The 26,598-nt window shown below is 45.1% G+C and overlaps 1 protein-coding gene across 2 annotated transcripts; it reads left to right on the forward strand.

The window, feature by feature from the left end:
• Positions 1 to 96: 96 nt before the first annotated feature.
• helb (helicase (DNA) B) lies at positions 97 to 26,540 on the forward strand. 2 transcript variants are annotated; one of them, XM_055937279.1, is made up of 14 exons: positions 97 to 387; positions 1,109 to 1,468; positions 10,726 to 10,979; positions 11,711 to 11,929; positions 12,065 to 12,904; positions 13,760 to 13,937; positions 16,132 to 16,273; positions 16,526 to 16,671; positions 17,133 to 17,217; positions 18,660 to 18,719; positions 20,216 to 20,549; positions 20,670 to 20,828; positions 20,982 to 21,746; positions 25,241 to 26,540. In XM_055937279.1, the coding sequence occupies exons 1-14, from the start codon at positions 174 to 176 to the stop codon at positions 25,358 to 25,360; spliced, it is 3,876 nt and encodes a 1,291-aa protein (XP_055793254.1). In that variant the 5' UTR covers positions 97 to 173; the 3' UTR covers positions 25,361 to 26,540. The 2 variants fall into 2 exon arrangements, with proteins under 2 accessions (XP_055793254.1, XP_055793255.1); XM_055937280.1 differs by having other exon boundaries at positions 10,732 to 10,979.
• Positions 26,541 to 26,598: the final 58 nt, after the last annotated feature.

Consider the following 26,598-nt stretch of genomic DNA (forward strand, 5'->3'; position numbering starts at 1 on the left):
AAGAACAGGAATGAGACTCGTCAAGCTGCACCTTACCCCCCAGGCCGGTCGGTGGCGCTAGTTTTTAGGTTGCCTCGGGAAAAAAACAAAAGCACTTCCGCTTTGCCACTTCCTTGTTTTTATATCAGCTGTGAAATTAAATTTCCGCGCGAAATAAGCAAATCAAAACAGAAATGTCACAGTTGGGGTGTCCTCTTGGTGGCAGAATCATAGTAGGTTACATTTTACCCGAAAAGAAGGTTAATAAGGCCGAAAATGACGATTCTGATTGGGAAGATGACGACGAGGAGGAAGAAGCACAGCCGGAGTTTCTGGATATGAAAGAGATGGACAGCGTTAGTTCTGGAGGACATATGTTTGATTCCTCCGTACCGTCCCGAAACGAAGGTGAGTGGTCGTTGACAGATCATCATAGCTTTGATAAATGCACATGTATAAATTAGCTAATGCGGTTGTCACTTGCAACAAATTAGGCATATTTATCTAGCTAGCAAGTTGCCAATCATTCGGCGTAAGGGACTGCAACAGTGTCACTCTTGCCGATCGAGCTTGTATTGATTGTAATTTATCCTACTGCAGAGAGAGGAGCCTACTGTAATTATATAGTTTGTTCAATCTGGTTTATCTCTCGTTAGTGACACTAATACACCCACAAAAGGGTGGGTATAATTTGTGGAACGTTCCTACAGGAATCTGTTTCAAAAACTTCGTATACAAAGTTGTATAGCGGCAGAGTAAAATACTGGGTAGAGGGTGGGCTATTTCATAAAGTTTTACACTCACCATGTTTATTCCGAAAAATGTCTCCTCTCTCTGGTAGCCTATGGACAAACATTAAGAATAAGCTACGTGGTGAGTTGATGCCTATTCGGCAGCTAGTTAGCTAGGTGAATTGATCATGCTACTTTATATGCGTTGTTTGTTGCCAACCGTGTACTTTCTGATTTCTGTTGGAACGTTCCACAAATTATACCCACCTGCCGCAAAATACTATCATACAATCCACTACGATGAATGCATGCTGATGATCTAGCTAGCTAACGTTAGACATTTAAATAACTAACTATCTTGTGTAATTGTTTAATTTTCTATCCCATGTCCATTCTAGTTGATTTCCTGGACACTGCGTCTGGTGAGAGATGCAGAGTAATGGGCCGGTTCAGTCTGAAGGACCCATGGTGGGAGGCTACCTGCACAGCCCGTGCAGCCAGGGGCAAGCTGGTGCTGCAGGGCTACCCTGCCTACCGCCTTCGCTCAGACCTCCAGGTGGACCAGGGTCGCTCCATCCTGTCTCTGTTCCTCACAGCCTGTGGCGTGGATCCACAGTTCGTCACCCCGTTCTTTGATTGGCTGCCGATAGGAAGGAAGGTGGAGTTTGCTAACTTGCAGGAAGTTCTGTCTGAGTTTGAGGAAGGAGAGCAGCACAGAGCTTTGGCACAGCAGATTAAAGCCTTGGTCTCTGTTTCAGGTAGGTGGACGTGGGGGAGAGATACACCTTGACCCTGATCTATAGTGTTTTGGAAATATAAAGTGCTGTGAGTAAAGACCATAGCTGTGTTCGAATACTCATACTATACCATACCAACCATACTATACCATACTTTACCATACCAACCATACTATACCATACATACCATACTATACCATACCATACTATACCATACTTTACCAACCATACTATACCATACTATACCATACCATACTTTACCATACCATACCAACCATACTATACCATACTTTACCATACATACCATACCATACTATACCATACTTTACCATACTAACCATACTATACTATACCATACTATACCATACCAACCATACTATACCAACCATACTATACCATACTATACCATACTATACCATACTAACCATACTATACCAACCATACTATACCATACCATACTATTTGCGATGCAAATTGGGTATGTAGTATGCTTATTAGTCATAGGGTGCGTTTGTAAATTCACTCTGGCTATCTACTCCGATTTCAGAGCACTTTCGTCTGAGTGCCAAAGCGCAAAATAACTGATGCATTTACAAACCCTGAACACCCGTTGAATATGGCCGGTGTCGGCAACGTCGGGCAATAAGAAAACATATTTCAGTTGTTTCCAGCAGCACAGTTAGTTAACAATGCTCAACACCCGGTGAATCTGACAACGCCCTGAATTTACAAACGCCCAGAGTGCACTCTGTCACTCCAGATTGAAGTTACAAACACACCCGAAGTCTAGCTAGTAATCTGTTACACTAACAAGCTAGCAGTAGGTTGCATAGCAACAGCATCAGCTTCCGGTAGACGGGTGAAGCGCTAGTACGTTCAACTGAAATGTTACCGTTCGTTTACAGTATTCTAACATACAGTATGTTAGTATGGGTACAGTATGTTAGTATGGGTACAGTGTGTTAGTATGGGTACAGTATGGGTACAGTATGTTAGTATGGGTACAGTGTGTTAGTATGGGTACAGTGTGTTAGTACGGGTACAGTGTGTTAGTAGGGGTACAGTGTGTTAGTATGGGTACAGTGTGTTAGTATGGGTACTGTGTGTTAGTATGGGTACAGTGTGTTAGTATGGGTACAGTGTGTTAGTATGGGTACAGTGTGTTAGTAGGGGTACAGTGTGTTAGTATGGGTACAGTGTGTTAGTATGGGTACAGTATGTTAGTATGGGTACAGTATGTTAGTATGGGTACAGTATGTTAGTATGGGTACAGTATGTTAGTATGGGTACAGTATGTTAGTACGGGTACAGTGTGTTAGTACGGGTACAGTGTGTTAGTAGGGGTACAGTGTGTTAGTACGGGTACAGTATGTTAGTATGGGTACAGTATGTTAGTATGGGTATGTTAGTAGGGGTACAGGGAGTTAGTACGGGTACAGTGAGTTAGTATGGGTACAGTATGTTAGTATGGGTATGTTAGTAGGGGTACAGGGAGTTAGTACGGGTACAGTGAGTTAGTATGGGTACAGTGTGTTAGTATGGGTACAGTGTGTTAGTATGGGTACAGTGAGTTAGTAGGGGTACAGTATGTTAGTATGGGTACAGTGTGTTAGTATGGGTACAGTATGGGTACAGTAGGGGTACAGTGTGTTAGTAGGGGTACAGTATGTTAGTATGGGTACAGTATGTTAGTATGGGTACAGTGAGTTAGTACGGGTACAGTATGTTAGTATGGGTACAGTATGTTAGTATGGGTACAGTGTGTTAGTATGGGTACAGTGTGTTAGTACGGGTACAGTGTGTTAGTACGGGTACAGTATGTTAGTATGGGTACAGTGTGTTAGTAGGGGTACAGTGAGTTAGTATGGGTACAGTGTGTTAGTATGGGTACAGTGTGTTAGTAGGGGTACAGTGAGTTAGTATGGGTACAGTATGTTAGTATGGGTACAGTATGTTAGTATGGGTACAGTACGGGTACAGTATGTTAGTATGGGTACAGTGTGTTAGTATGGGCACAGTGTGTTAGTATGGGTACAGTGTGTTAGTACGGGTACAGTGTGTTAGTATGGGTACAGTGTGTTAGTACGGGTACAGTGTGTTAGTACGGGTACAGTGTGTTAGTAGGGGTACAGTGTGTTAGTATGGGTACAGTGTGTTAGTATGGGTACAGTGTGTTAGTATGGGTACAGTATGTTAGTATGGGTATGTTAGTATGGGTACAGTATGTTAGTATGGGTACAGTGTGTTAGTATGGGTACAGTATGTTAGTATGGGTACAGTGTGTTAGTATGGGTACAGTGTGTTAGTATGGGTACAGTATGTTAGTATGGGTATGTTAGTATGGGTACAGTATGTTAGTATGGGTACAGTGTGTTAGTATGGGTACAGTATGTTAGTATGGGTACAGTGTGTTAGTATGGGTACAGTGTGTTAGTATGGGTACAGTGTGTTAGTATGGGTACAGTGTGTTAGTATGGGTACAGTATGTTAGTATGGGTACAGTGTGTTAGTATGGGTATGTTAGTATGGGTACAGTGTGTTAGTATGGGTACAGTGTGTTAGTATGGGTACAGTGTGTTAGTATGGGTATGTTAGTATGGGTACAGTGTGTTAGTAGGGGTACAGTGTGTTAGTAGGGGTACAGTGTGTTAGTATGGGTACAGTGTGTTAGTATGGGTACAGTGTGTTAGTATGGGTACAGTATGTTAGTATGGGTATGTTAGTATGGGTACAGTATGTTAGTATGGGTACAGTGTGTTAGTATGGGTACAGTGTGTTAGTATGGGTATGTTAGTATGGGTACAGTATGTTAGTATGGGTACAGTGTGTTAGTATGGGTACAGTATGTTAGTATGGGTACAGTGTGTTAGTATGGGTACAGTGTGTTAGTATGGGTACAGTATGTTAGTATGGGTATGTTAGTATGGGTACAGTATGTTAGTATGGGTACAGTGTGTTAGTATGGGTACAGTATGTTAGTATGGGTACAGTGTGTTAGTATGGGTACAGTGTGTTAGTATGGGTACAGTATGTTAGTATGGGTATGTTAGTATGGGTACAGTATGTTAGTATGGGTACAGTGTGTTAGTATGGGTACAGTATGTTAGTATGGGTACAGTGTGTTAGTATGGGTACAGTGTGTTAGTATGGGTACAGTGTGTTAGTATGGGTACAGTATGTTAGTATGGGTACAGTGTGTTAGTATGGGTACAGTATGTTAGTATGGGTACAGTGTGTTAGTATGGGTATGTTAGTATGGGTACAGTGTGTTAGTATGGGTACAGTGTGTTAGTATGGGTACAGTGTGTTAGTATGGGTATGTTAGTATGGGTACAGTGTGTTAGTAGGGGTACAGTGTGTTAGTAGGGGTACAGTGTGTTAGTAGGGGTACAGTGTGTTAGTATGGGTACAGTATGTTAGTATGGGTATGTTAGTATGGGTACAGTATGTTAGTATGGGTACAGTGTGTTAGTATGGGTACAGTGTGTTAGTATGGGTATGTTAGTATGGGTACAGTGTGTTAGTATGGGTACAGTGTGTTAGTACGGGTACAGTGTGTTAGTATGGGTACAGTGTGTTAGTAAGGGTACAGTGTGTTAGTATGGGTACAGTATGTTAGTATGGGTACAGTGTGTTAGTATGGGTACAGTGTGTTAGTATGGGTACAGTATGTTAGTATGGGTATGTTAGTATGGGTACAGTGTGTTAGTATGGGTACAGTGTGTTAGTATGGGTACAGTGTGTTAGTATGGGTACAGTGTGTTAGTATGGGTACAGTGTGTTAGTATGGGTACAGTGTGTTAGTATGGGTACAGTGTGTTAGTATGGGTACAGTGTGTTAGTACGGGTACAGTATGTTAGTATGGGTATGTTAGTATGGGTATGTTAGTATGGGTACAGTGTGTTAGTATGGGTACAGTGTGTTAGTATGGGTACAGTGTGTTAGTATGGGTACAGTGTGTTAGTATGGGTACAGTATGTTAGTATGGGTACAGTGTGTTAGTATGGGTACAGTGTGTTAGTATGGGTACAGTGTGTTAGTATGGGTACAGTGTGTTAGTATGGGTACAGTGTGTTAGTATGGGTACAGTGTGTTAGTACGGGTACAGTGTGTTAGTATGGGTACAGTATGTTAGTAGGGGTACAGTGTGTTAGTAGGGGTACAGTGTGTTAGTATGGGTACAGTATGTTAGTATGGGTACAGTGTGTTAGTATGGGTATGTTAGTATGGGTACAGTGTGTTAGTATGGGTATGTTAGTATGGGTACAGTGTGTTAGTATGGGTACAGTATGTTAGTATGGGTACAGTGTGTTAGTATGGGTACAGTATGTTAGTATGGGTATGTTAGTATGGGTACAGTGTGTTAGTATGGGTACAGTGTGTTAGTAGGGGTACAGTGTGTTAGTATGGGTACAGTGTGTTAGTATGGGTACAGTATGTTAGTATGGGTATGTTAGTATGGGTACAGTGTGTTAGTATGGGTACAGTGTGTTAGTATGGGTACAGTGTGTTAGTATGGGTACAGTATGTTAGTATGGGTACAGTATGTTAGTATGGGTACAGTGTGTTAGTATGGGTACAGTGTGTTAGTATGGGTACAGTATGTTAGTATGGGTACAGTGTGTTAGTACGGGTACAGTGTGTTAGTACGGGTACAGTGTGTTAGTATGGGTACAGTGTGTTAGTATGGGTATGTTAGTATGGGTACAGTGTGTTAGTATGGGTACAGTGTGTTAGTAGGGGTACAGTGTGTTAGTATGGGTATGTTAGTATGGGTACAGTGTGTTAGTATGGGTACAGTGTGTTAGTATGGGTACAGTGTGTTAGTATGGGTACAGTGTGTTAGTATGGGTATGTTAGTATGGGTACAGTGTGTTAGTATGGGTACAGTGTGTTAGTATGGGTACAGTGTGTTAGTATGGGTACAGTGTGTTAGTATGGGTACAGTATGTTAGTATGGGTACAGTGTGTTAGTATGGGTATGTTAGTATGGGTACAGTATGTTAGTATGGGTACAGTGTGTTAGTATGGGTACAGTGTGTTAGTACGGGTACAGTGTGTTAGTATGGGTACAGTGTGTTAGTATGGGTACAGTGTGTTAGTACGGGTACAGTGTGTTAGTATGGGTATGTTAGTATGGGTACAGTGTGTTAGTATGGGTACAGTGTGTTAGTAGGGGTACAGTGTGTTAGTATGGGTACAGTATGTTAGTATGGGTACAGTGTGTTAGTATGGGTACAGTGTGTTAGTATGGGTACAGTGTGTTAGTACGGGTACAGTGTGTTAGTACGGGTACAGTGTGTTAGTATGGGTACAGTATGTTAGTATGGGTACAGTGTGTTAGTATGGGTACAGTGTGTTAGTATGGGTACAGTGTGTTAGTATGGGTACAGTGTGTTAGTATGGGTACAGTGTGTTAGTACGGGTACAGTGTGTTAGTATGGGTACAGTACGGGTACAGTGTGTTAGTATGGGTACAGTGTGTTAGTAGGGGTACAGTGTGTTAGTATGGGTACAGTGTGTTAGTAGGGGTACAGTATGTTAGTATGGGTACAGTGTGTTAGTATGGGTACAGTGTGTTAGTATGGGTACAGTGTGTTAGTACGGGTACAGTGTGTTAGTATGGGTACAGTATGTTAGTATGGGTACAGTGTGTTAGTATGGGTACAGTGTGTTAGTATGGGTATGTTAGTATGGGTACAGTGTGTTAGTATGGGTACAGTGTGTTAGTATGGGTACAGTGTGTTAGTATGGGTACAGTGTGTTAGTATGGGTACAGTATGTTAGTATGGGTACAGTATGTTAGTATGGGTACAGTGTGTTAGTATGGGTACAGTGTGTTAGTATGGGTACAGTGTGTTAGTATGGGTACAGTGTGTTAGTAGGGGTACAGTGTGTTAGTAGGGGTACAGTGTGTTAGTATGGGTACAGTGTGTTAGTAGGGGTACAGTGTGTTAGTATGGGTACAGTGTGTTAGTATGGGTATGTTAGTAGGGGTACAGTGTGTTAGTATGGGTACAGTGTGTTAGTATGGGTACAGTGTGTTAGTATGGGTACAGTGTGTTAGTATGGGTACAGTGTGTTAGTATGGGTATGTTAGTACGGGTACAGTATGTTAGTACGGGTACAGTATGTTAGTACGGGTACAGTGTGTTAGTACGGGTACAGTGTGTTAGTATGGGTACAGTATGTTAGTATGGGTACAGTGTGTTAGTATGGGTACAGTGTGTTAGTATGGGTACAGTGTGTTAGTATGGGTACAGTGTGTTAGTATGGGTACAGTGTGTTAGTACGGGTACAGTGTGTTAGTATGGGTACAGTGTGTTAGTATGGGTACAGTGTGTTAGTATGGGTACAGTGTGTTAGTATGGGTATGTTAGTATGGGTACAGTATGTTAGTATGGGTACAGTATGTTAGTATGGGTACAGTGTGTTAGTACGGGTACAGTGTGTTAGTACGGGTACAGTGTGTTAGTACGGGTACAGTGTGTTAGTATGGGTACAGTGTGTTAGTATGGGTACAGTGTGTTAGTATGGGTACAGTGTGTTAGTATGGGTACAGTGTGTTAGTATGGGTACAGTGTGTTAGTATGGGTACAGTGTGTTAGTATGGGTACAGTGTGTTAGTACGGGTACAGTGTGTTAGTATGGGTACAGTGTGTTAGTATGGGTACAGTGTGTTAGTATGGGTACAGTGTGTTAGTATGGGTACAGTGTGTTAGTATGGGTACAGTATGTTAGTATGGGTACAGTATGTTAGTATGGGTACAGTGTGTTAGTATGGGTACAGTGTGTTAGTATGGGTACAGTGTGTTAGTATGGGTACAGTGTGTTAGTAGGGGTACAGTGTGTTAGTAGGGGTACAGTGTGTTAGTAGGGGTACAGTGTGTTAGTATGGGTACAGTGTGTTAGTAGGGGTACAGTGTGTTAGTATGGGTACAGTGTGTTAGTATGGGTATGTTAGTAGGGGTACAGTGTGTTAGTATGGGTACAGTGTGTTAGTATGGGTACAGTGTGTTAGTATGGGTACAGTGTGTTAGTATGGGTATGTTAGTATGGGTACAGTATGTTAGTACGGGTACAGTATGTTAGTACGGGTACAGTGTGTTAGTACGGGTACAGTGTGTTAGTACGGGTACAGTGTGTTAGTATGGGTACAGTATGTTAGTATGGGTACAGTGTGTTAGTATGGGTACAGTGTGTTAGTATGGGTACAGTGTGTTAGTATGGGTACAGTGTGTTAGTATGGGTACAGTGTGTTAGTACGGGTACAGTGTGTTAGTATGGGTACAGTGTGTTAGTATGGGTACAGTGTGTTAGTATGGGTATGTTAGTATGGGTACAGTATGTTAGTATGGGTACAGTGTGTTAGTACGGGTACAGTGTGTTAGTACGGGTACAGTGTGTTAGTACGGGTACAGTGTGTTAGTATGGGTACAGTGTGTTAGTATGGGTACAGTGTGTTAGTATGGGTACAGTGTGTTAGTATGGGTACAGTGTGTTAGTACGGGTACAGTGTGTTAGTACGGGTACAGTGTGTTAGTATGGGTACAGTGTGTTAGTATGGGTACAGTGTGTTAGTATGGGTACAGTGTGTTAGTATGGGTACAGTGTGTTAGTATGGGTACAGTGTGTTAGTATGGGTACAGTGTGTTAGTATGGGTATGTTAGTACGGGTACAGTGTGTTAGTATGGGTACAGTGTGTTAGTATGGGTACAGTGTGTTAGTATGGGTATGTTAGTAGGGGTACAGTGTGTTAGTATGGGTACAGTGTGTTAGTATGGGTATGTTAGTAGGGGTACAGTGTGTTAGTATGGGTACAGTGTGTTAGTATGGGTACAGTGTGTTAGTATGGGTACAGTATGTTAGTATGGGTACAGTATGTTAGTATGGGTACAGTGTGTTAGTATGGGTACAGTATGTTAGTATGGGTATGTTAGTATGGGTACAGTATGTTAGTATGGGTACAGTATGTTAGTATGGGTACAGTATGTTAGTATGGGTACAGTATGTTAGTATGGGTATGTTAGTATGGGTACAGTATGTTAGTATGGGTATGTCAGTATTGGTACAGTAAGTTAGTATGGGTACAGTGTGTTAGTAGGGGTACAGTGTGTTAGTACGGGTACAGTATGTTAGTACGGGTACAGTGTGTTAGTATGGGTACAGTGTGTTAGTACGGGTACAGTGTGTTAGTATGGGTATGTTAGTATGGGTACAGTGTGTTAGTATGGGTACAGTGTGTTAGTACGGGTACAGTGTGTTAGTACGGGTACAGTGTGTTAGTACGGGTACAGTATGTTAGTATGGGTACAGTGTGTTAGTAGGGGTACAGTGTGTTAGTAGGGGTACAGTATGTTAGTACGGGTACAGTGTGTTAGTATGGGTACAGTGTGTTAGTATGGGTACAGTGTGTTAGTACGGGTACAGTGTGTTAGTATGGGTACAGTACGGGTACAGTATGTCAGTATGGGTACAGTGTGTTAGTATGGGTACAGTATGTTAGTATGGGCACAGTGTGTTAGTATGGGCACAGTGTGTTAGTATGGGCACAGTGTGTTAGTATGGGTACAGTATGTTAGTATGGGTACAGTGTGTTAGTATGGGTACAGTGTGTTAGTATGGGTATGTTAGTATGGGTACAGTGTGTTAGTATGGGTACAGTGTGTTAGTATGGGTACAGTGTGTTAGTATGGGTACAGTATGTTAGTATGGGTACAGTGTGTTAGTATGGGTACAGTGTGTTAGTATGGGTACAGTGTGTTAGTATGGGTATGTTAGTATGGGTATGTTAGTATGGGTACAGTATGTTAGTATGGGTACAGTGTGTTAGTATGGGTACAGTATGTTAGTACGGGTACAGTGTGTTAGTATGGGCACAGTGTGTTAGTACGGGTACAGTATGTTAGTATGGGTACAGTGTGTTAGTATGGGTACAGTATGTTAGTATGGGTACAGTGTGTTAGTACGGGTACAGTGTGTTAGTATGGGTACAGTGTGTTAGTAGGGGTACAGTATGTTAGTATGGGTACAGTGTGTTAGTATGGGTACAGTGTGTTAGTAGGGGTACAGTGTGTTAGTATGGGTACAGTATGTTAGTATGGGTACAGTGTGTTAGTATGGGTACAGTGTGTTAGTATGGGTACAGTGTGTTAGTATGGGTACAGTGTGTTAGTATGGGTACAGTGTGTTAGTACGGGTACAGTGTGTAAGTACGGGTACAGTATGTTAGTATGTGTATTCCAACACAGCTCATGTCATCGGTATGTCTGTCAGTTGCAGGGATGCGCGTCACGGCTGCCTCTCTGTACCCCAATGTGATGAGATACCTGCCTACCCTACTGCCAGGGCGCTTCACAGAGCTACTGGGCCGGGGAAAGAAAAGCCAGAAACGTCCTGCTGCACAGGGTGCTACACATGTCACACAGATAGAGGAGGAAGAGGAGGAGGAGGAAGAGGAGGATCTCAGCTTGCTGGCCAAAATAGAGGAGATTATCAAGACTGACGTCTGGAAGCTGGGCTTTAACTATGTAAGTGTAATCTCCAGGCTGGTTGTGGACTGTGGTTGGTTAACATACTGTGTCAACAGTTTCTGTAGACTTTGATCCGACCAATCCAGCAGTGAACTATCACATAACACCCCTCCAATCTGCCATGAACGCTTTGAGTCAGACATAATCAATTATTTTCTTATTTTTGTTTATCTTGAGTAATCGCTTCTCACTTTTCCTCTCTCTTCCCCCCTCCCTTTCTCTCCTGCCTCCCTCCCTTTCTCTCCCCTACTCCACCTTTCTCTCCCCTACTCCCCCTTTCTCTCCCCTACTCCCCCTTTCTCTCCCCTACTCCCCCTTTCTCTCCCTCCCCCCCCTCTCTCTCCCGCCTCCCTCCCTTTCTCTCCCCTACTCCCCCTTTCTCTCCCCTACTCCCCCTTTCTCTCCCGCCTCCTTCCCTTTCTCTCCCCTACTCCCCCTCTCTCTCCCGCCTCCCTCCCTTTCTCTCCCCTACTCCCCCTTTCTCTCCCCTACTCCCCCTTTCTCTCCCCTACTCCCCCTCTCTCTCCCGCCTCCCTCCCTTTCTCTCCCCTACTCCCCCTTTCTCTCCCCTACTCCCCCTTTCTCTCCCCTACTCCCTCTTTCTCTCCCCTACTCCCTCTTTCTCTCCCCTACTCCCCCTTTCTCTCCCCTACTCCCCCTTTCTCTCCCCTACTCCCCCTTTCTCTCCCCTACTCCCCCTTTCTCTCCCCTACTCCCCCTCTCTCTAGGTTATGAACAAGGAGTTGAGGGTTGTCCGTCTCGAGGCTCAGCTGAGATCCTTTCATGAGTGTAAACTCTTCCAAGAGATCCCTCTGGAGCAGCGTATCGCTCTGCGAGTCTACGACGCTCTGAAGAAGCACTGCCACAGGACGGGCAGTACCTACATGGAGCTCCCCAACCTGTGTGACGAGGTCAGGAGAGGGTGTAGCTCCGTGGTGGAGTTTGAGGTACGAGGAACACAGAACAAATACGTCTGTCCACTTTGTGTTTTTATGTATTGTTTGTTGGTTCGCTTGCTGAGGCAGCTCCATATGTATTTTTTGAATTTCAAATTGAGTTAATTCGTTCTTTCTTTCATTCAGGTGTGGGATGCAGTCCACTTCCTCAAAGAGCTGGGTGTAGTGGTACGGGAGCGCCAGAAGGTGGCTCTGCAGAACCTGCATTCTTATGAGACTGGGATAGCTGAGTGTCTACGCTGTCTGATGCAGGGAGAGCCCTGGGTTATACCTCTGGATGTCACAGAGGTGCTGACTGCTTCGGCACTGGAGAGGCTGAGGAAGAAGGGAGGAGATGGAGGGAGTAGGGAGGGTCAAGGTGAAGTGGACTCTGACGCAGAGCAGAAGGCTAATGAGCTGAATGAAAGGTGTGATATGGATGGCAGCGCTGCAGAGACGGCTAAATGCCCTACAGTAGATTTAGACCCGGACCAGGGCCCCCCTACAGTAGATTTAGACCCGGACCAGGGCCCCCCTACAGTAGATTTAGACCCGGACCAGGGCCCCCCTACAGTAGATTTAGACCCGGACCAGGGCCCCCCTACAGTAGATTTAGACCCAGACCAGGTACGTGCAGCAGAGATGATCTGTTCCAATCCGGTGACGGTGATCAGCGGTAAGGGAGGCTGTGGTAAGACCACGGTGGTGAGTCTGGTGTTCAAGGCAGCCATGCAGCAGAGCCCAGAGGAGGAGGTCAGGAAGGTATGCTGGGACTTTGAGAATGACTCCGTGGGGTCCGAGGCGTGGGAGGAAGAAGCCCTGTCGCCCAGGCTCCTCTCTCAGTTAGAGGGGGAGGTAAAGGACGAGAGGAAGAAGTCGTCGTGTGTTTTACAGGGAGAGGACGAGGTGTTACTAACAGCACCCACAGGGAGAGCTGCGTCTCTGCTCACCAAGAGGACCTGCTTCAAGGCCTACACCCTGCATCAGGTTGGTACAGGAGACAGTTCTGCCCTTAGAATCACTTCTAGAATGGTTCTGACCCACTTCTGACTATCTTCTATTAGCCAGGTACAGAACAGGTGTCTGAATGGCAAACATTTGCCTGGGTAAAGCTACAAGTCACATGCTCTGTCCATGTCGGCGTTGTCTCTCTCACTTCCAGAGGTCAGATACCTAACCCCCCCTCCCTCCTGCCACCCCTCCCTCTCAGGTCCATGTGTTGTAGATTGTGTCACTTCCAGAGGTCAGATACCTAACCCCCCCTCCCTCCTGCCACCCCTCCCTCTCAGGTCCATGTGTTGTAGATTGTGTCACTTCCAGAGGTCAGATACCTAACCCCCCCTCCCTCCTGCCACCCCTCCCTCTCAGGTCCATGTGTTGTAGATTGTGTCACTTCCAGAGGTCAGATACCTAACCCCCCCTCCCTCCTGCCACCCCTCCCTCTCAGGTCCATGTGTTGTAGATTGTGTCACTTCCAGAGGTCAGATACCTAACCCCCCCCTCCCTCCTGCCACCCCTCCCTCTCAGGTCCATGTGTTGTAGATTGTGTCACTTCCAGAGGTCAGATACCTAACCCCCCCCTCCCTCCTGCCACCCCTCCCTCTCAGGTCCATGTGTTGTAGATTGTGTCACTTCCAGAGGTCAGATACCTAACCCCCCCTCCCTCCTGCCACCCCTCCCTCTCAGGTCCATGTGTTGTAGATTGTGTCACTTCCAGAGGTCAGATACCTAACCCCCCCTCCCTCCTGCCACCCCTCCCTCTCAGGTCCATGTGTTGTAGATTGTGTCACTTCCAGAGGTCAGATACCTAACCCCCTCCCTCCTGTCACCCCTCCCTCTCAGGTTCATTGGAGTTTCATGCAGGCCAAGAAGGACCCCAACGAGGCTCCTAAGGAGTGGAAGTTTGCGTGTGTGCGTGTGTTGGTGGTGGACGAGGGCAGTCTGGTGTGTGTTCAGCTCCTCCACTCCGTCCTCACCATGCTCACCAAACACGCACAGCTCAGGAAGTTTGTCATCTTGGGTACGTTGGCTTTTAAGTTCAGGTTTAAGCTATACATGTTTGACATGTAAAGTGTGATGCCAACACGCGTGTGTGTGTGTGGGGTTGAAGGTGGAACAGAGTTGGGTAAGGAGAAGAGTTCCTGTCCTATACAATGGACTTCCTGTCCTATACAAGAGGAACACTATGTGGTCCACTAGACTGCTCAGAATCACTGATCTACAAATCACCCTGTATCCCAATAAACTCCTCATTATCTGAATGACATTAGACTACACTGCTTAGTAACCCTGTCCTGCTAGGACTTACGGGTTACGACTTACTGGCTGACTGGTTGTCTAGGGGATGCTGACCACTATCCAGCTGGCCAACTCCTTGTCAAATGAAAATCATATCAGATGTTATTGGTCACATACACACGGTTAGCAGATGTTATTGGTCACATACACACGGTTAGCAGATGTTATTGGTCACATACACACGGCTAGCAGATGTTATTGGTCACATACACATGGTTAGCAGATGTTATTGGTCACATGGTTAGCAGATGTTATTGGTCACATACACACGGCTAGCAGATGTTATTGGTCACATACACATGGTTAACAGATGTTATTGGTCACATGGTTAGCAGATGTTATTGGTGACATACACATGGTTAGCAGATGTTATTGGTCACATACACATGGTTAGCAGATGTTATTGGTCACATGGTTAGTAGATGTTATTGGTCACATGGTTAGTAGATGTTATTGGTCACATACACATGGTCAGCAGATGTTATTGGTCACATGGTTAGTAGATGTTATTGGTCACATGGTTAGTAGATGTTATTGGTCACATACACACGGTTAGCAGATGTTATTGGTCACATACACAAGGTTAGCAGATGTTATTGGTCACACACACATGGTCAGCAGATGTTATTGGTCACACACACAGGGTCAGCAGATGTTATTGGTCACACACACATGGTCAGCAGATGTTATTGGTCACATACACAGGGTCAGCAGATGTTATTGGTCACATACACAGGGTCAGCAGATGGTATTGGTCACACACACATGGTCAGCAGATGGTATTGGTCACACACACAGGGTCAGCAGATGTTATTGGTCACACACACATGGTCAGCAGATGTTATTGGTCACACACACATGGTTAGCAGATGTTATTGGTCACATACACATGGTTAGCAGATGTTATTGGTCACATACACACGGTTAGCAGATGTTATTGGTCACATACACATGGTTAGCAGATGTTATTGGTCACATACACATGGTTAGCAGATGTTATTGGTCACATGGTTAGCAGATGTTATTGGTCACATGGTTAGCAGATGTTATTGGTCACATACACACGGTTAGCAGATGTTATTGGTCACATACACATGGTTAGCAGATGTTATTGGTCACATACACATGGTTAGCAGATGTTAATGGTCACATACACATGGTTAACAGATGTTATTGGTCACATACACATGGTTAACAGATGTTATTGGTCACATACACATGGTTAACAGATGTTATTGGTCACACGGTTAGCAGATGTTATTGGTCACATACACATGGTTAGCAGATGCTAATGCGAGTGTAGCGAAATGCTTGTGCTTCTAGTTCCGACAGTGCAGTAATATCTAACACTTCCCCAACATCTACCTGATACACACCAATGTAAAGGGATGGAATGAGAATATCTACATATAAGTATATGGATGAGCGATGGCTGAGCGGCATTGGCAAGGTGCAGTAGATGGTATGAGGTACAGTATAGACATTATATGAGTAATGTGAGATATGTAAACATTATTAAAGTGGAATTGTTTAAAGTGACTAATGAGTCTATGTAGGCAGCAGCCTCTCTGAGTTAGTGATTGCTGTTTAACAGTCTGATGGCCTTGAGATAGAAGCTGTTGATGCACCTGTACTGACCTCCCCTTCTGGATGGTAGCGGGGTGAACAGGCAGTGGCTCGGGTGGTTGTTGTCCTTGATGATCTTTTGCAAACTGCAAACTTAATGATTGATTTTGAGGCGTGCATGGCCACGCAGTCATGGGTGAACAGGGAGTACAGGAAAGGGCTGATCACGCACCCTTGTGGGGCCCCAGTGTTGAGGGTCAGCGAAGTGGAAATGTTGTTTCCTACCTTCACCACCTGGGGGCGTCCCGTCAGGAAGTATGGCCTGTTCCACAATCTGACTGTTTGTATAGGTGATGTCCGTCAGCTGCCCAGTATCCAGCCAGGAAACACCTTGTATGACCTGTTCCACAGTCTGGGCCGAGCCCACTGGGCCATCGAGATGAGGACCAATCACAGAGCTGAGTCTCAACTCATCGTCAACAACGCAGGACAGTAAATATGACATTTTTTGTTTTTGTCTTTAGTTTTCCAACAAATATATAAATACCACAGCGACACTTTGATAATATTAAAATAATTCAGTATGTAGATAGAATAAAGTTTAGATAAAACTTAGCAAATTCGGATTTTAAATAGCAAATTCTGTAAGATTGTTAAAAAAAAAAAAAAATGTTTTTATCATGTCCTGATGCCATGACTGACCATGATAAACAAGAAATCCTGCGTCTGTCCTTTTTAAATCAGAATCGCAGAGATGGGATTGACTCATAGTTTCCGACCGCTCCACTACGACGCCATCTTGGATCTGAATGGGAGTTACACCATGCCCTCTGAAGACAAGAGGTTCATCCTCATCCTGCTGCCCAACACCAGCGAGGACTCTAACTATGGTGAGTACTAGAGGTCGACCGATTAATCGGAATGGAATGTTTTCATAACAATCGGAAATCGGTAATTATGGATGCCGATTTTGCCTATTTAAAAAAAAAAAAAAAGTATAATTTTTTTTTAATTCTCCAACACTTAGTTTTTGCATTATTTAAACCAAATTGAACATGTTTCATTATTTATTTGAGGCTAAATTGATTTTATTGATGTATTATATTAAGTTAAAATTAGTGTTCATTCAGTATTGTTGTAATTGTCATTATTACAAATAAATAAATAAATAAAATCGTCAGATGAATCGTTATCGGCTTTTTTGGTCCTCCAATAATCGGTATCGGCGTTGACAAATCATAACCGGTCGACCTCTAGTGAGTACACCGTGGACTCCATCTCACAGGTGCTGTGCTCTGAAGACCCGGAAAACGGACAATATAATACAACACAATGTGGTGTTGTTTTTCAGACCTCCAGATGGCCATCCAACTGTTATTGAAAGCTGCTCCAGGACTGAAGAATGATGCCACGTCACAGTTCATTGCCTTCAGAAGGTAAGACATGCAGAACACAGTAGTGATCAGATATGTAGAGGTTCTCTACACCATTGGTACTATAGGGACAGTAGAGGGGTTCTCTATACCATTGATACTATAGGACAGCAGAGGGGTTCTCTATACCATTGGTACTATAGGACAGTAGAGGGGTTCTCTATACCATTGGTACTATAGGACAGTAGAGGGGTTCTCTATACCATTGATACTATAGGGACAGTAGAGGGGTTCTCTATACCATTGGTACTATAGGACAGTAGAGGGGTTCTCTATACCATTGGTACTATAGGACAGTAGAGGGGTTCTCTATACCATTGGTACTATAGGACAGTAGAGGGGTTCTCTATACCGTTGATACTATAGGGACAGTAGAGGGGTTCTCTACACCATTGATACTATAGGGACAGTAGAGGGGTTCTCTATACCATTGGTACTATAGGACAGTAGAGGGGTTCTCTATACCATTGATACTATAGGACAGTAGAGGGGTTCTCTATACCATTGATACTATAGGACAGCAGAGGGGTTCTCTATACCATTGGTACTATAGGACAGTAGAGGGGTTCTCTATACCATTGATACTATAGGGACAGTAGAGGGGTTCTCTATACCATTGGTACTATAGGACAGTAGAGGGGTTCTCTATACCGTTGATACTATAGGACAGTAGAGGGGTTCTCTATACCATTGATACTATAGGGACAGTAGAGGGGTTCTCTATACCATTGATACTATAGGACAGTAGAGGGGTTCTCTATACCGTTGATACTATAGGACAGTAGAGGGGTTCTCTATACCGTTGATACTATAGGACAGTAGAGGGGTTCTCTATACCGTTGATACTATAGGACAGTAGAGGGGTTCTCTATACCATTGATACTATAGGACAGTAGAGGGGTTCTCTATACCATTGATACTATAGGGACAGTAGAGGGGTTCTCTATACCATTGATACTATAGGACAGTAGAGGGGTTCTCTATACCATTGATACTATAGGGACAGTAGAGGGGTTCTCTATACCATTGATACTATAGGACAGTAGAGAGGTTCTCTCTACCATTGGTACTATAGGACAGTAGAGGGGTTCTCTATACCATTGGTACTATAGGACAGTAGAGGTTCTCTATACCATTGGTACTATAGGACAGTAGTGGTTCTCTATACCATTGGTACTATAGGACAGTAGAGGGGTTCTCTATACCATTGATACTATAGGACAGTAGAGGGGTTCTCTATACCATTGATACTATAGGACAGTAGAGGGGTTCTCTATACCGTTGATACTATAGGACAGTAGTGGTTCTCTATACCGTTGATACTATAGGACAGTAGTGGTTCTCTATACCATTGGTACTATAGGACAGTAGAGTGATCAGATATGTAGAGGGGTTCTCTATGTTATTGTTACTCTGTATCTGAACTGTACCTCTTTGTTTTTCAGGACGGAGTGTGCCTTGATCAATGAGCTTTGCTGCAAACATTACTGCAACCACTGCACCAAGTAAGTTACTCTAACGCTATAGGAAGTGATGCTGTTTCTACCGCTGTAGGAAGTGATGCTGTTTCTACCGCTGTAGGAAGTGATGCTGTTTCTACCGCTGTAGGAAGAGATGCTGTTTCTACCGCTGTAGGAAGAGATGCTGTTTCTACCGCTGTAGGAAGTGATGCTGTTTCTACCGCTGTAGGAAGTGATGCTGTTTCTACCGCTGTAGGACGTGATGCTGTTTCTACCGCTGTAGGAAGAGATGCTGTTTCTACCGCTGTAGGAAGAGATGCTGTTTCTACCTCTGTAGGAAGAGATGCTGTTTCTACCGCTGTAGGAAGTTATGCTGTTTCTACCGCTGTAGGAAGTGATGCTGTTTCTACCGCTGTAGGAAGTGATGCTGTTTCTATCGCTGTAGGAAGTGATGCTGTTTCTATCGCTATAGGAAGTGATGCTGTTTCTATCGCTATAGGAAGTGATGCTGTTTCTATCGCTATAGGAAGTGATGCTGTTTCTGCCGCTGTAGGAAGTGATGCTGTTTCTGCCGCTGTAGGAAGTGATGCTGTTTCTGCCGCTGTAGGAAGTGATGCTGTTTCTGCCGCTGTAGGAAGTGATGCTGTTTCTGCCGCTGTAGGAAGTGATGCTGTTTCTGCCGCTGTAGGAAGTGATGCTGTTTCTGCCGCTGTAGGAAGAGATGCTGTTTCTGCCGCTGTAGGAAGTGATGCTGTTTCTGCCGCTGTAGGAAGTGATGCTGTTTCTGCCGCTGTAGGAAGTGATGCTGTTTCTGCCGCTGTAGGAAGTGATGCTGTTTCTGCCGCTGTAGGAAGTGATGCTGTTTCTGCCGCTGTAGGAAGTGATGCTGTTTCTGCCGCTGTAGGAAGTGATGCTGTTTCTGCCGCTGTAGGACGTGATGCTGTTTCTGCCGCTGTAGGAAGTGATGCTGTTTCTGCCGCTGTAGGAAGTGATGCTGTTTCTGCCGCTGTAGGAAGAGATGCTGTTTCTGCCGCTGTAGGAAGTGATGCTGTTTCTACCGCTGTAGGAAGTGATGCTGTTTCTACCGCTGTAGGAAGAGATGCTGTTTCTACCGCTGTAGGACGTGATGCTGTTTCTACCGCTGTAGGACGTGATGCTGTTTCTACCGCTGTAGGACGTGATGCTGTTTCTGCCGCTGTAGGAAGTGATGCTGTTTCTACCGCTGTAGGAAGAGATGCTGTTTCTGCCGCTGTAGGAAGTGATGCTGTTTCTACCGCTGTAGGAAGAGATGCTGTTTCTACAGCTGTAGGAAGAGATGCTGTTTCTGCCACTGTAGGAATAGATGCTGATTCTACTGATGTGTAATGAGTGGACCACTAGATAGAGCTGTTGTAACAGTGATAAAAGGAAGACTGTGAGGAGGCAGAGGAGACTTACTTCCTCTCCTAGATCTGGTTTGTTTCTGTTAGAGATCCCAGCTGGTCTCCGTAGCTGTAAATAGATACATCATTTGGGTTCGATATGTTGATCTTTTACCTCAGAAACCACAAGAACCGACTAGAGTTCCAGCCGGGAGATAAAGTCTGCTGTACAAAGAACGGCTATGTCACAGACAGGAGCAAGGAAGGGTCTCCTGAAGAAGAGGACTTGGAGAACAGCTACGTATCTGACAGGGCCAGGACCAAGCAGAGACTTCCTGGACTGGACGGAGAGGAGAGACGGAACGGGGACACACAGAGACTTCCTGGACTGGACGGAGAGGAGAGACGGAGAAGGAACGGGGACACACAGAGCAATGGAAGTGGTGACAAAATGAAAAGCAAAGAGAAGAATAAAGAGCGACTGTGTAACGGAGAGATATTCTTTATTAAACATGTGAGAAATGAGAGGACCTTTCACTGAACCAATAGTTACAGGTGTTTAGGCTATTCTGCAGTTGCTCAATTCTAATTGGTTGAGCCGTGCTCTTTCGGGTTGTGTCTCCTCTTATGACAGGACGTGACAGTGGAGGAGGCGGGCTCACAGCGGAGCAGGAAGCAGAGGTACTTGACTCTGGATGATCGTGACGGACGGGTGCTGTGTGTTTCCTTTAGGGAGCTGCAGAGAGAATGTAAACTGCAACACGCCTGGGCTAGGACCATACACACCTTCCAGGTATATATGTGTGTGTGTGTGTATTTATTCTCTCTGTCTCCATTCATAAACTGATGAGTGAATGATTACACTAAGCAGTTCAGTAGATTCTAACTAGTTAGACATTTTCTCTGATGGAAGTCTTCAGTTGTACCTTCCTCCTCTGTGGGTCAGGGGTCGGAGACCGAGACGATTGTGTACGTGCTGGGTGACGGTAGCGTCCAGACGTGGAAACACGTGTACACGGCTGTGACACGGGGACAGAAGCGTGTATATGTCATAGCCAAGAAGGAGGGCATGGCCTCGGCTATCAAGAGACGCATCATCCCACGTGACACCCGGCTGGAAATCCTGGTCAAAGAGATGCTGGTCCAGCCTGGGGCTGAGGGGCAGGACCAACCAGACCAGAACCAAACCCAGCCGGGCACACCTCGCAGGGCAGCCCCAGGCTTCGGGCCTACACAGACCACTCCTCTGGCCTCACAGACACCTAGCTGCTCTCTAAGGACCGCCTACAGAATCCCTGTAGCAGCACCCAGACTCCTCTCTACACCCATCCGAGCAGTCCCACTACACGCCAGTGGTGTCCAGTCCCTCTCGACGTCGGTCCTGTCCAGGCAGCTGTGGAGAAATGAGCCTCCAACAGCTCCTCAGGCAGATGCTACAGACACCTCTCCAATGGACGACATCACTTTCAGTCGGGCGTATACCTGGTCGCCTATGAACAGCAGCTCTGAGGACCCCTCTCAGGATCAGCCTGGGTCGTGTGAGGAGGAGAAGGAAATCAAGATGGAGGCTAGCAGCAGCGCTGTAGAGGATGGAGACATGGGGAAGGGTTCACATTTAGCTGCTCTGCCTGGGGTTGGAGGCACCCCTTCCAAGAGGATGCGCGGTCCTGACAGCGAGGAACAGAATGTAACTCCTTCTAAACAGATCAAGGTAAGAGAAAGAGGACTTGGCGTCTCGTCAGGCAGATTTTCAGATGTTTTTTGTGGTGGAAGCAGTACATTTTCACACATGACCAGGGCACGTCTGAAGAGTGGTGTGGAGGAGGGTTATTTTAGTAGAAGGGGTTAAGGTGTGGTTGAGGGGTTATTTTAGTAGAAGTGGTTGAGGTGTGGTGTGGAGGAGGGTTATTTTAGTAGAAGTGGTTGAGGTGTGGAGGAGGGTTATTTTAGTAGAAGGGGTTAAGGTGTGGTTGAGGGGTTATTTTAGTAGAAGTGGTTGAGGTGTGGTGTGGAGGAGGGTTATTTTAGTAGAAGTGGTTGAGGTGTGGAGGAGGGTTATTTTAGTAGAAGTGGTTGAGGTGTGGAGGAGGGTTATTTTAGTAGAAGTGGTTGAGGTGTGGAGGAGGGTTATTTTAGTAGAAGGGGTTAAGGTGTGGTTGAGGGGTTATTTTAGTAGAAGTGGTTGAGGTGTGGTGTGGAGGAGGGTTATTTTAGTAGAAGTGGTTGAGGTGTGGAGGAGGGTTATTTTAGTAGAAGGGGTTGAGGTGTGGAGGAGGGTTATTTTAGTAGAAGTGGTTGAGGTGTGGAGGAGGGTTATTTTAATAGAAGTGGTTGACGTGTGGTGTGGAGGAGGGTTATTTTAGTAGAAGTGGTTGAGGTGTGGAGGAGGGTTATTTTAATAGAAGTGGTTGACGTGTGGTGTGGAGGAGGGTTATTTTAGTAGAAGTGGTTGAGGTGTGGTGTGGAGGAGGGTTATTTTAGTAGAAGTGGTTGAGGTGTGGAGGAGGGTTATTTTAGTAGAAGTGGTTGAGGTGAGGTGTGGTGTGGGTTATTTTAGTAGAAGTGGTTGAGGTGTGGAGGAGGGTTATTTTAGTAGAAGTGGTTGAGGTGAGGTGTGGTGGAGGGTTATTTTAGTAGAAGGGGTTGAGGTGAGGTGTGGAGGAGGGTTATTTTAGTAGAAGGGGTTGAGGTGAGGTGTGGTGGAGGGTTATTTTAGTAGAAGGGGTTGACGTGTGGTGTGGAGGAGGGTTATTTTAGTAGAAGTGGTTGACGTGTGGTGTGGAGGAGGGTTATTTTAGTATAAGTGGTTGTGGTGTGGAGGAGGGTTATTTTAGTAGAAGTGGTTGAGGTGTGGTGTGGAGGAGGGTTATTTTAGTAGAAGGGGTTGACGTGTGGTGTGGAGGAGGGTTATTTTAGTAGAAGTGGTTGAGGTGTGGTGTGGAGGAGGGGCTATTTTAGTAGAAGTGGTTGAGGTGTGGTGTGGAGGAGGGTTATTTTAGTAGAAGTGGAGGGGTTATTTTAGTAGAAGTGGTTGAGGTGTGGTGTGGAGGAGGGTTATTTTAGTAGAAGTGGTTGAGGTGTGGAGGAGGGTTATTTTAGTAGAAGTGGTTGAGGTGTGGAGGAGGGTTATTTTAGTAGAAGTGGTTGAGGTGTGGAGGAGGGTTATTTTAGTAGAAGGGGTTGACGTGTGGTGTGGAGGAGGGTTATTTTAGTAGAAGTGGTTGAGGTGTGGAGGAGGGTTATTTTAGTAGAAGTGGTTGAGGTGTGGAGGAGGGTTATTTTAGTAGAAGGGGTTGAGGTGTGGAGGAGGGTTATTTTAGTAGAAGGGGTTGAGGTGTGGTGTGGAGGAGGATTATTTTAGTAGAAGGGGTTGAGGTGTGGTGTGGAGGAGGGTTATTTTAGTAGAAGGGGTTGAGGTGTGGTGTGGAGGAGGGTTATTTTAGTAGAAGTGGTTGAGGTGTGGTGTGGAGGAGGGTTATTTTAGTAGAAGTGGTTGAGGTGTGGTGTGGAGGAGGGTTATTTTAGTAGAAGTGGTTGAGGTGTGGTGTGGAGGAGGGTTATTTTAGTAGAAGTGGTTGAGGTGTGGTGTGGAGGAGGGTTATTTTAGTAGAAGGGGTTGAGGTGTGGTGTGGAGGAGGGTTATTTTAGTAGAAGTGGAGGGGCTATTTTAGTAGAAGTGGTTGAGGTGTGGTGTGGAGGAGGGTTATTTTAGTAGAAGTGGAGGGGTTATTTTAGTAGAAGGGGTTGAGGTGTGGTGTGAAGGAGGGTTATTTTAGTAGAAGGGGTTGAGGTGAGGTGTGAAGGAGGGTTATTTTAGTAGAAGGGGTTGAGGTGTGGTGTGGAGGAGGGTTATTTTAGTAGAAGGGGTTGAGGTGTGGTGTGGAGGAGGGTTATTTTAGTAGAAGTGGTTGAGGTGAGGTGTGGTGTGGAGGAGGGTTATTTTAGTAGAAGGGGTTGACGTGTGGTGTGGAGGTGGGGTAATTTTAGTAGAAGGGGTTGAGGTGTGGTGTGGAGGAGGGTTATTTTAGTAGAAGTGGTTGAGGTGTGGTGTGGAGGAGGGTTATTTTAGTAGAAGTGGAGGGGTTATTTTAGTAGAAGGGGTTGAGGTGAGGTGTGGAGGAGGGTTATTTTAGTAGAAGGGGTTGAGGTGTGGTGTGGAGGAGGGTTATTTTAGTAGAAGTGGTTGAGGTGTGGAGGAGGGTTATTTTAGTAGAAGTGGTTGAGGTGTGGTGTGGAGGAGGGTTATTTTAGTAGAAGGGGTTGAGGTGTGGTGTGGAGGAGGGTTATTTTAGTAGAAGTGGTTGAGGTGTGGTGTGGAGGAGGGTTATTTTAGTAGAAGTGGAGGGTTATTTTAGTAGAACTGGTTGAGGTGAGGTGTGGTGTGGAGGAGGGTTATTTTAGTAGAAGGGGTTGAGGTGTGGTGTGGAGGAGGGTTATTTTAGTAGAAGTAGTTGAGGTGTGGTGTGGAGGAGGGTTATTTTAGTAGAAGGGGTTGAGGTGTGGTGTGGAGGAGGGTTATTTTAGTAGAAGTGGTTGAGGTGTGGTGTGGAGGAGGGTTATTTTAGTAGAAGTGGTTGAGGTGTGGTGTGGTGTGGAGGAGGGTTATTTTAGTAGAAGTGGTTGAGGTGTGGTGTGGAGGAGGGTTATTTTAGTAGAACTGGTTGAGGTGTGGTGTGGAGGATGGTTATTTTAGTAGAAGTGGTTGAGGTGTGGTGTGGAGGAGGGTTATTTTAGTAGAAGTAGTTGAGGTGTGGTGTGGAGGAGGGTTATTTTAGTAGAAGGGGTTGAGGTGTGGTGTGGAGGAGGGTTATTTTAGTAGAAGTGGTTGAGGTGTGGTGTGGAGGAGGGTTATTTTAGTAGAAGTGGTTGAGGTGTGGTGTGGTGTGGAGGAGGGTTATTTTAGTAGAAGTGGTTGAGGTGTGGTGTGGAGGAGGGTTATTTTAGTAGAACTGGTTGAGGTGTGGTGTGGAGGATGGTTATTTTAGTAGAAGTGGTTGAGGTGTGGTGTGGAGGAGGGTTATTTTAGTAGAAGTAGTTGAGGTGTGGTGTGGAGGAGGGTTATTTTAGTAGAAGGGGTTGAGGTGTGGTGTGGAGGAGGGTTATTTTAGTAGAAGTGGTTGAGGTGGTTATTCTAAGAGTTAGTTGGGAAGAGTCGTCACTTTCCTCTGACTTCATCTTGGTGTTGTTGTTGTGTCATCTGTGTAGGTGGAGCCGTTCGATTCACCGCTGGGCTGTTCCAGACTGCAGCAGCTCTCCCTCTGCACGCCCACTTGCACCTTCCACGGCAAACGGCTTTTCCAAGGTCCACCCTCCGATCAGGACTGAACACCTTCTCTCCTTGACGCAGGACATCTTATGATTGATGGCCACTACTGCATTGATAGCAGGATATTTTAATCAAATCATATTTTATACGTCATATGCACGGAATACAACAAGACCTTACCATGAAATGCTTACTTACAAGCCCTTAACCAACAATGCAATTTTAATGAAAATAAGAGTTAAGAATGATATTTACTAAATAAACTGAAGTTTTTTTTTTTAAGTAACACAATAATGAGGCTATATACAGGGGTACCGGTACCGAGACAATGTGCGGGGGGTAGAGGTTAGTCGAGGTAATTGAGGTAGGAAGGGGTGAAGTGACTATGCATAGATAATAATGAATAGAGAGTAGCAGTAGTGTACATGTAGGTAGAGGTGAAGTGACTATGTATAGATAATAATGAACAGAGAGTAGCTGTAGTGTACATGTAGGTAGAGGTGAAGTGACTATGCATAGATAATAATGAATAGAGAGTATCAGTAGTGTACATGTAGGTAGGGGTAAAGTGACTATGCATAGATAATAATGAATAGAGAGTAGCAGCAGTGTGGGGGGGGGGGGGGTAATGTAAATAGTCTGGTGGCCATTTTGAGGAACTGCTCAGCACTCTTATGGCTTCGGGGTGGAAGCTGTTAAGGAGCCTTTTGGACTTGGCGCTCTGGTACCGCTCGCCGTGCGGTAGCAGAGAGAACAGTCTATGACTAGGGTGGCTGGTGTCTGACAATTTTTAGGGCCTTCCCACTGGCACCGCCTGGTATAGAGTTCCTGGATGGTAGGAAGCTTGGCCCCAGTGATGTCCTGGGCCGTACGCACTATCCTCTGTGGCGCCTTGCAGTCGGAATCCCCTCCGGCGCCATTAGACAGGAAACTCTCTGCATTTTTATCTGTTTATTTTAAAGTCATGTTTTAATTGCTATACATCTTGGCTTGTATCATTTTATTGATCAAAGGTAAGTGCCTCAGATGAGATTGTGATCATTTCATCAGTTGGTTGCAGATTGAGAGGCTGAGATATTGACAGGAGAAAATCACCTCAGTCCTGTTGTTTTTTCCCACTCTGTAAATCACCTCAGCCATGTTGTTATCCCACTCTGTAAATCACCTCAGCCATGTTGTTATCCCACTCTGTAAATCACCTCAGCCATGTTGTTTCCCTCTCTGTAAATCACCTCAGCCATGTTTCCCACTCTGTAAATCACCTCAGCCATGTTTCCCACTCTGTAAATCACCTCAG

This window comes from Salvelinus fontinalis, chromosome 11 (genome assembly GCF_029448725.1).
Source record: "Salvelinus fontinalis isolate EN_2023a chromosome 11, ASM2944872v1, whole genome shotgun sequence".
Lineage (NCBI taxonomy): Eukaryota > Metazoa > Chordata > Actinopteri > Salmoniformes > Salmonidae > Salvelinus > Salvelinus fontinalis.

Coding starts and splice junctions, on each gene's coding strand:
- helb (XM_055937279.1), top strand. CDS start 174: ATGTCACAGTTGGGGTGTCCTCTTGGTGGCAGAATCATAGTAGGTTAC. Junction 10,980..11,710: donor GGAAGCTGGGCTTTAACTAT/GTAAGTGTAATC, acceptor CCCTCTCTCTAG/GTTATGAACAAGGAGTTGAG. Junction 20,829..20,981: donor GGACCATACACACCTTCCAG/GTATATATGTGT, acceptor TCTGTGGGTCAG/GGGTCGGAGACCGAGACGAT.